The sequence below is a fragment of the Micrasema longulum genome, unplaced genomic scaffold (genome assembly GCF_059751315.1).
Source record: "Micrasema longulum isolate JH-2025_06_02 unplaced genomic scaffold, ASM5975131v1 h1tg003340l, whole genome shotgun sequence".
In the NCBI taxonomy this organism is placed as follows: domain Eukaryota; kingdom Metazoa; phylum Arthropoda; class Insecta; order Trichoptera; family Brachycentridae; genus Micrasema; species Micrasema longulum.
In genome coordinates, this window is record NW_028280416.1 from 26,892 (window position 1) to 37,339 (window position 10,448).

General features: G+C 34.9%; 1 protein-coding gene and 1 long non-coding RNA gene across 2 annotated transcripts; one reads left to right on the top strand and one right to left on the bottom strand.

The window, feature by feature from the left end:
* Positions 1-549: 549 nt before the first annotated feature.
* Positions 550-9,681, top strand: LOC148270848 (uncharacterized). Its single transcript, XM_088242133.1, has 2 exons — positions 550-656; positions 8,468-9,681. Exon 2 carries the CDS (start codon positions 8,476-8,478, stop codon positions 8,947-8,949), a length of 474 nt encoding a protein of 157 aa, XP_088098259.1. The 5' UTR covers positions 550-656; positions 8,468-8,475; the 3' UTR covers positions 8,950-9,681.
* On the bottom strand, positions 4,962-7,159 carry LOC148270849 (uncharacterized). The gene is made up of 3 exons (XR_015825261.1): positions 6,889-7,159; positions 6,194-6,374; positions 4,962-5,638 (listed from the first exon to the last, which is right to left on the bottom strand). It is a non-coding gene; the product is annotated as an uncharacterized LOC148270849 (long non-coding RNA).
* Positions 9,682-10,448: the final 767 nt, after the last annotated feature.

Consider the following 10,448-nt stretch of genomic DNA (forward strand, 5'->3'; position numbering starts at 1 on the left):
TATCGAATCCTAAATGACATTAACAACAGACGGAATATTATTTTAAGTATTTAGTAACGGCTCAGCTAAATATGATTAAAATTGATTTATTTTTAGGCGGTAATTAAAATGGCGTTCATTTCAGAATTGGCCAGCATGAACTAAAAGGTCATTATTGTCAAAGTGCATTATTGTTTGAGAAACCCTAGAATAGAAAACAAAAGAATATACTTGAAGTTTATATAAATTTGTAAAGAAATATTTTTAAATATCGCCACGTATGTTCCCCACATAAACAAATGTTGATTTTATGGTGAATCATGAATACTTGCTTATTTGATGGAAAAAAAAGTTATAATGCATAAACATTATAGACAGGTACCTACCTATGTAAAGCTCGTATACTTTTGACATAATCCTACCACCAACAATAATGCAATATACTTTAAAATTTTATCGCCGTTGAATGCTTATACTTTTAGGTAGGTACTGTTTTAATTTTATACTCTATGGTGTATCATTTTATTGACCACACTAAATGGAAAGGAATAATAATTTTTCATAGAAAATTCCGATAGACATCAATCTATATTAGCAGCGCGGTCCGTATATCGAGGATACCAAATTCATACATTACAATATAATTTGACGATTGAACTAAGTGCTTGCATACAAAAGTAAGTAAAAATGCCACTATGTAAAGCAGAACAACACATATCGCTTTCCTTTCACGCGTGGGCCCCGCTCGGTATGACGGGTGACAGCTAATCCGACTTATTGGGTTTCTTTCTTGTTCGATGGCTTCCTAAAGCAGCCGCGATGGTTGGCCAATAACAAATTATATGATTTGGCTTTCCGGACACATCTCTTGGGCAAAGGTGTATCCGACCGTCATTATTTTATCGGCAGGCGTATTTTGCGGCTATACTGTTGCGTGGAGGTAATGCTGAATATGACAGATGACGGTTGCCTTAACCGTATACAACCATTACAGTTGCATTTTTATTTATCTCCCTTTTTATTCAGGAGTAAAGCTATTGAATAAAGCAATGTGATGGTTGACATAATAATATGTATAGAATAAAAAAAGTATATCAATGACAAAATACATCGTTTTATATTACCCGTTTAATTACGTATTACATTTCATTACATATTTCATTCATACAAAATATTCCCTATCAGCAAAAGTGCTGGTATGAGGGGATAACGGTGGGCCAATTTAAAAAAAATATGAAATACAGTGGTGCCTCACACAACGAACTTAATTCGTTCCAGGAGCAAGTTCGTTATGCGAAAAGTTCGTTATGTGAAACGCGTTTTCCATAACAATACATGTTAAAAAAAATAATTCGTTCTGTAGCATAAAATATGGTAAGATGACATAAAAAAAAGATAAATTTTTTGTTATTATTTTTATTTAGATACATCTAAAAACATAATGAAAAAAACACACATTTTTTAATTTTAAGAAATAATCGAATCTTGCACATCTTCATCCATTTTCCGCTTTTTGGCCGATGGTGCAGTGAAAAACCTGTCCAAAGTCGTTTGTTTCTCTCTTTTCTTCAACATCTGCCGGAAATAACGGACAAGAGTATCGGAGTACAGGTCGTTGATCCTGTTTGCTTCAGCGGAATCCGGATAGTGGGCATTGGTAAACTCCTGAACTGCTTTCCATTTGACCAGGATGTTCTTGATGTCAGCAGTTGGAATTGGTTGATTGTTTGATTGTTGCTCCTCGTTATCAGATGACGCTTCCCTTTGAGCATTGTCCTGTTGTTGGGCCAGAAGTGTTTGGAGCTCTTCAGTTGTCAGCTCTTCTTTGTGTTCCTCAATAAGCTCCTCTACATCCTCTTCCTCTACCTCTAATTCCAACCTTTGGGCCACTGTGATGATGTCCTTCACCACTTCTGTGTCATCAACTACTGCTTCTTCCTGAATCCACGAAGGCACAAGCATCTTCCAAGCAGAAATGAGGGTCCTTTGTGACACTTCTTCCCAGGCCTTCTGTATAAGTCGTATTGCCAAAAGGCTAGGCGGCCTCCGTGGTGTAGTGGTCAAGACGCTTGACTCACACACGGAAGGTTCCGGGTTCGATTCCCGGTGAGAACACAAAAATTAAAAATTGTGGTTTTTCTTAAGCCTGGGTGTTCTGTGATGTAATTCACCACTGTAATTGGGCTTCCTGGCCTGTTGTGGTGCAAAAAAAAAAATACAAATATCAAATTTCTCCTTCCAAAACATTCGGATAGTCATATTGTCTCCACCAAACTCGCATTCTTCAAACACTTTATTAAAGAGGGCTCTAGTGTAGAGTTTTTTGGCTACTTTGGCTGATTTTATTGCATCCTTGTTTGTCAAAATGGTGAAAATGGTGGTCTTGTTGAGGCCAAACTCTTTGACGAGGTCACACTGTTTTACCCCACATTCACTCCTTCTAATTATTTCCTGTTTCATTTCAAGAGAAATCACCTTCCTGCTTTTTTTAGAACCCATCATATAAAAAAAATTTTGAGTTTATCTTAAAAGGACGACTGCCGTGATACGTGTGCGATTTAATTCGTAATGAAGAACGATTGCTGCGATACGTGCGTAAGTTAAGCGTACTACGCAGTGACTAACGAGTCTAACGACTGCCTGCGGGAGGATGCAATTAATCGGCAGTGATCGTAGAAGATCGGGCGACTTCGTTGTAATGATGAACGATTGCTGCGACACGTGCGTAAGTTAAGCGTACTGCTCAGTGACTAACGACTGCCTGCGCGGAAGGATGCAATAAATCGGCAGTGATCGTGTGAAGTGGGCGACTTCGTTGTGTGAAGCGAAGTTCGTTGTGTGAAGCGAAGTTCGTTGTATGAATCGTGAAATGAACGAAAAGGAAGTTCGTTGTGTGCAGCGTTCGCTGTGCGAGGCGTTCGTTATGCGAGGCACCACTGTAATAGTTTATGTTTGTAAGTGAAAATTTTTGATCGAAGTTCATTGTTATTTATTATATAAATTTCAATTTATAAAACACATTTTTTTACTATTTTTGTCATTTTTTGACTTTTTGATTTTGAATAAAATACATAGTTTTGTATAAATACATTGAACTTCTTAATTAAGATACCAGTCTCGAAGATGTCGCGAAAGCGATGAAACCGGTCACTAGATTTTCCAAATTTGTGGATTAAAGTATCACTCGTCTTTTATTTATTTATAAAAATAAATAATAGTTTAGTAATTGAGTAAAATTTTACAGTTTCATATTATTCTGAGGCTTATCAATAGAAAGCCAGCCGGGTAACAAATAAGACTACCCTGGCAATACTTACAAAATGTCCGCTTGTTTATTCAACTGTCTGACAGTCGGTAAAATAATCGAATTCTTAAATAATATTCTTTGTGAATTCGCTACTTACACATGAAATTTGATTCCATCCTATTCCCATTTAATCCCAGCGGTAATAGGGAAATATCACGTTTTTTTTTTTTACAATTATGAATTAATAAGGATAAATGAAATACTTTAAAGTCAAAAAAAAAAATTTTTTGCACTTATTAGTAGTATAAAAAACATTTTTAAATTCATCATTTTGAATTCCCGCGAAAACACTTCATTTCATAGGCCACGCCCGTCATACGTCACAAGCCGCATTTGAGTTTGACGTTCTGTCATTTTTGTATTCAGAAACTGTTGTGTATTATTTCATCTGAGTTTTTTTTTACATATATTAGTGATTTTACAACTATTTTTTCTGCATTATATCTGGAATAAAGGGTTTTTAATACTGTATAGTACCCAAATGCAGGATTACTTTGAAGACAACGCCAGAAAAAATGTTTTTAAATGTGCCCAAAGATGCATCAATACGAAGAAAATAGTGCTTCGCTATGAAGAGATATAAAGAAAAATAGGATGTTTACTTTCAAATCCGTTATCTATTGTTGTGAAGATCGCTTTAATGTAAGTATTATTTAAAGTATTCGTTTGTTTTTATGCGTATTTAGTTTGTCATTGATCACGGAAATTCTGACATTTCGTATAACCTAAAATTTATTTTGTCGCTACGCTATCGATATATTATACTTTTCCACGTTCATAGCGAGTATTTTTATTTATCCAATGAGTCTCGGATCATATCGGTATTGTAACGATATTTATTAAAGTGTATAAATAATATATTGCTATTCATTTAAGGGTTTCTATTTATTACAGTTGGAAAAGTATTTGGAGAATAACATGAGTTTGCCAAAAGTCCTAGATGATGAAGAAAAAGTGAAGTGTGCAAATTTCCCAGGAAATCCGAAACTGTGTCCAAGAAAACCCAAATTTCCTTGACAATGTGATAACCAGTGACAACCCGGAGACCAAACACCAGAGCACCGAGTGGCACACCAACAACTCCCCGCGTCCAAAGAAAGCCAGAATGAGCAAGTCAAGGGTCAAATCCATGCTAATCTCCTTTTTTGACCGTCGCGGTATTGCTCACAAGGAGTTCGTATCCCCTGGATAGACTGTGAATGCCATTTTTTACATTGACGTGCTTGACAGGTTGCACAAACACGTCTTCCCCATGAGGCCAGACATCGCCGATTCTTGAAAGATTCACCACGATAGCGCGCCATGCCACACCACGCTGTTGGTGAGGGAGTTTCTGACCAAGCACAGGGTTGCCTCACCCTCCCTACAGTCCAGATCTAGCACTGCTGGACTTCTTCCTCGTATGTTTTTTTGTAAATGCCCCTTGGGCGTAAAAAAAAAACAGTACTTAATACATATTATGACCGTATCATATTCTTGAAATAAAAAAATGATATCCAAACTGAATCTTTTACTCCACGTTGACCATTACAGCAAACTTTACTTAGCATTTGTTGCTATGGAGTTCAACTTAATGGACCACGCTCAGATATTTTAAGAGGTAACAACCGTCATCGCAGCCGATTGTGATTGATTGCAAGTAAAAGAGAAATGAAATAAGTAGTTAAAAAATCAATTCACTTTCAATGCTGACAAAACCAGCTTTTATTTGTTATGTAAAAAAGGTACAATATTACAAACAATCAGAATATATAAAAAAGAAGAAACAGGGTACGTTGACAATATTTTTTTAATTAAATTTATTTGGGAAACAGAACAGTTCTACGTAAGTATTTATAGTTCATAACATCATATTATTTATTGCATGGATGACTTTTGACATGTCTATCTTCAAGTATTTGTTGAATTTAATCATGCCATGTCTTTCTCGGTCTTCCTTTATTTCTGCATCCATCAACATTCACATTATAAATATTTTTATCCGTTCTTTCGCTGTCCATTCGCTCTACATATCCAAACCAACGCACATCTCCTTTCTTAATGTTGTCGATAATGCCTACCACAGCATTACATAATGTACGGATATCGACATTCGTGCATCTATCGTACATAGTTTCAGTACACATTCGCCTGAGAGATCACATTTCAGCCTACTCTACACTCCCATACATCAGAGTCGGGGCCAGGACTCCATTGTGAACTGATAATTTTGCCTCTTGTGGCAAACATTTATTTGCCGAGGTTAATTTAAGTTCACAGTTCACTCTGTTCCCGGCACTCACCCTCCTGTTCCTGGTTCCTTACTTCGACGATGAAGCCATGACAAAAGAACAACAGCGTGCTTGCAATCTCCTGAAAATAAATGAGTATTTTTACTGACTTTTATATAACTGGTCAAACCATCTTAATATGATGCTGGAGTTCAATTCTATGGATTTGTTTCATATGGGAGTTGCATTATTTTTTACTTTGCTTATAATATACAAGGTATATATTTCAAAAAGAGGATTTTTCTGATATTATCTTACTTTATTTTAGCTAAACTGTTGAAATTCTATGGATTAAAAATATTTTAACTCCTTTTTAAAAGCTGGTATGCAATTTAAAAACTGTAAAAGGCGTCAAATACTGTTGTTTTCAATATAGAACTATTTGCACCCATTTTACACCTTTCTTTTCTTCATATTATAAAATATTAATCTGGGATATTATATTAAATAAGTTAATATGATGGACAAAATACTTGTTTATACCGAAAAGTTTTAGTTGCCCATTAAAAATATATTAGATATTTCTGAATACTTATTATGACAGGTCAAAAATAATTACAATAAAACAGTTATATTCTTGCTTTCTCAAAACAAAGTACAAGTCAGATGATGAACATTTTGTTACATTGCTACTAACCTTGAGCCGCTGGACAATCTTCACATATACAAGACTCCACTATTTCCTCTCTTTCATTTCATATCAAAGTAACAGAATTTGGCGTACTTTGTGCTCCGGTGTGACATGTGCTTTTACTGATCCAATTCGTTGAACGTGCATGTATCCAATTGCATTATTGCCATAATTTTCCCAGGACGACCTGTGTAAAAAAATATATAATCGTCAGTATCTATCAATCTAGTGATTAAAATAAAATATTATAAACATTCATGTCTTGAATATAACATTTATCTGATGCCAAGTACATTATTGCTAATAATAAGTATGGATTTAAAAAGCAAATCATACATTTTAGGAAGAACACGGATTATAAATGTACACATACAATAGCATAAACTTCGTTCTTAACCATCGGGAACAAAAATTAGGTTATGACTTGTCAAGTAATATTTTAATTAATATTTTACATAATAATTGATACACATCGATATTATTTTATATTAAATATTTACATGCCTTCGTTTTTTTAAGTTTAGGGTGTTTAATATATCAACAATTTATAATGCCAACTGGTTTTCTAACACAAAACGAGGTTAGAATGACACTTGTATTCGGGGAATGTTTAAGATACTATTTAAATGATTCATGTCAAACATCAACACATATAATTGATAAATACATTAAATCTATAAATATTTATAACAATTACTTACTTTGCAGCCTTGATTCCTTGAATTTTCGCACTATTATACTGCATATTTGTAGCAAAAAAGACGCTAAAATAATCGCATCATCATTCGGCAAATTATCCAATTGGGCTTTTGAAATTCCGTCTTCCATTATTTTGAATGATTTCTTTATCACTGTAGAGTAATTATAATTTACATTTATAACTTAATACATAATTCACAACGTCAAAATCCTTTATAAAACGCACGCGACATTGACAACCCGTACAAACAGTATGCAAAAATAACAGGCATTGAAGACGAACGCGGCTTGTGACGTCACGACCAATCATATGGCGTTTTTGTAAAGGCGTATTTTTCAACATTTTTATTTTAAAAATTAAGAATGAAAACATATTTCTACAATATCCATATTGATTATGTAAATATAATTATTTTTTCTAAATCCATTTCACATATTTTTATCGGTATTCGTAGTATGTGATATTTCCCTATTTGACTCCTAAAAACGATACGGCGTAGTTGAATTTAAATCGACAGTTGCGTACTAAGCGACGTCTGATTGCAGAAAATAGTAGGCAATACACGATTTCTTTTCATTTGACGTACCGCCGAAAAACCTCGATATCGATTGACTACATCGAATTTATATTGAATATTTTATTACATTGTGCGTGTTCATTTTAAGGAGTTTGCAATACGATTAATAAAATTTAATCGACAATAATATTAAAGCTGGCATTTAGTGTTAATGGGTAAGAATTTTTGCAACCTTCTAAGTATGTGTAGTCTGAAAAATATATCGCGGCTTAATTTATTAGTACGTGCTCCCCAGCATAGATGTTCATCCATAAGTACTCCTAGACTTTTTATGGATTTCCTGTATTGGATATCGGCACCACTGACATTAAGAGGATTAAGAGAAGATGCGTCTAACTTACTAAGCAATCTTTGACGCCCGCTAACATTATTTGTGTTTTAGATGGGTTTATAAGTAAACCATACTCCTTTGTCCACGATGACACGCTATTTAGTGTAGACATCGATTTTATTGCTTCACTGGTGCATTCAGGTCTGCAATGAAGATAACGTTCTAAATCACCTTCATAGATATGATATGAACGATTGAGGCATTCTGCTAGCGAATTGATGAACGGGGAAAATAGTAATGGTGATAAAACTCCGGTTGATGACCATTGCGTTGTTGTCTAGCTCGTAAATACGATCAAAACCATTTTATAACCGGTTGTGTCATATTTAGTGTTTTGAGCCTAGCTAACAAAATATCAAAATTGACAAGAGTTGAAAGCGCTGCTGAATTCAAGTAATGTTATCAAGGTTAGCATTTTGTTATTCATTGCGTATCTTATGTCATCTGTAACTTTTTGCGTAAATATTTGCTATATTTCCATATTATGGATAGTTTTGGTAGCATTTTTGAGTGACAGATTCTTCTTAATTACAAATAGATTGCTTCGAAATAAAATGAGGCCCAAAGGGTCGATATTTGTAGATGCTCGAAATCCTACTAGTTTTTTTATCAATTAATTTTCATGATATTTACTTTGAGATTATACAAATATTTACTTGTTATTTCTCTTAGGATAAACAATGGAAATAGCTTCGGTGAATATCAAGGCTGAACCGGGGACTGGCGATGCAGAAGGAGATATTCTCCGTACTGGGGAAGGTGTGCCATATCCCCACAGAAACCAGAAGCCAGGTATTGCTACCGTGAAGGTTGAGCCGGAGACTAACGATGTAAAAGGAGATATTCTTTATGCTGAGGAAGGGGCACCTTGTTCCCACAGAAGTGAGGAGCCAGGTGTTGCTACAGTAAAAGCTGAGCCACAGACTTGTGATGTAAAAGGAGATAATCTTTATCCTGAGGAAGGGGCGCCATGTTCTCACGGAAGCGAGGAGCCAGGTGTCGCTACCGTGAAGGCTGACTTGGGGACCAGTACTGACCAGCCTAGGATAACCAGTGATATAATTATCTTTACGGAGATGGATATAGGTTATCCTGACATCAAACAAGAATGTTTGGAATCTTCTCGCAGAAAAGAAATCACCTCAAGTAAGTAAAAATGCGGTGGTTCGGCTTCGTAATAAGTGAACAAACACAGCACGCTCCGATGACTACTGTCATCGAGCGGAGGCGATACCGATGACTGGAGCATATACTGCGGATGCCTCCAGAGAGCCTTAACCACGCTTGCCTACTTTACAGGGCATTAGTTTTTCGACGTTCTTGAGAGACGCACAGGAGCTGGCAGCCGAGGCTCTTAGTAGATACCATATGCTCCAACTAGGGAGCGGACATGGAATGATGATGATTTCAGTTTTAGTGCTACAGAACAGCGTTTATTTTATATTTTAAAATACATGTTACAATATGTTACCCACTAAGTCTGAAGACTTTTCGGTGGGACTCACTTTTTTTATGGCAGGTTTATTTTACATAATTTTATTTATACCATACAAATTTATTTATTAACAGGCACTATAAAGTATTGATTAGATTTTCCTTCAGTCCTTTTTTCTCGTTCGAAAACCCTTCCTGTTTATAATGGTTTGTCGGAGATCATTGAACAACCTCGGAATAACGCAATGTAATGTTCGTTCTCCGAAGTATTTTGTAATTCGCGGAACGACAAGGGAGCCCTTAGTTTTTAATCTAGTGTTGTTTGTGTGCAAAACTCTTTTTTTATATTCCGGATCAACAAAGTGATCTACAGCCAATGTGTAGTCACAAAGTTGTTTTACCGGCAGGACATTACAGAATTTAATAAAAAAAAAAAAAATATATAAATAAAATTAAAATTACACCTTCGCCCATATGTTCCGCCTCACGGATGACGCTATCTGGTACAATCCCCTTTAACAGTCTCACCTGAATATCATAAATTTTACCCAGATGAGACTGGAAGGTGAGACCCCAGACACGAACTCCGTAAGATATAATCGATTCAATAAGCGAGGCATTATTATATCTTAACGTTTTGAAAAGTAGTATGCTTTTGATTCCATAAATGACTTTAAGCCACTATCTTAATCTGTCCCAGATTCCATCAATATGAACACCCCTACTAAATTTATGATTAATAATTAATCCTAAATATTTTTGATAATTTACAAAATCTATAATAGGACATTAACAATTATCTGATTCTATATTTGAATTTGAATGAAGACAAAAAATTATGTGAGTTCGTATTTTTCTTTCGAATTCACATTTAGCAATATATGGTGAGGATACATAAACAATTTTAGTTTTTTTAGAATTTATTACCAAGCCAACTTTAACTTAAAATTTATTTCTTGGTCTAGTTCTTCCATCGTGAATGGTATACAATTTTTATCTAGTTGCATTTTGGTGGAATTTCTGAAGAATTATGGTTTTAACATATTTATAATGTTTTCTGATTGGATTCGAAATATGTTTTTGTCATTTTCATTTTTTCTGGCGAGTATTTTACCTCCACGAAACCATACAAATTTAAAGGTAGGTAGTTTATTTTTCTTCTTTTAGAGTAAATCCTCAAAGAATGGAGTCATATGTTCCTTTATGAAGATAGGATCTG

What these genes read in the sequence shown, in the direction of transcription:
- LOC148270848 (XM_088242133.1), top strand. Translation starts at nt 8,476, where the DNA reads ATGGAAATAGCTTCGGTGAATATCAAGGCTGAACCGGGGACTGGCGAT.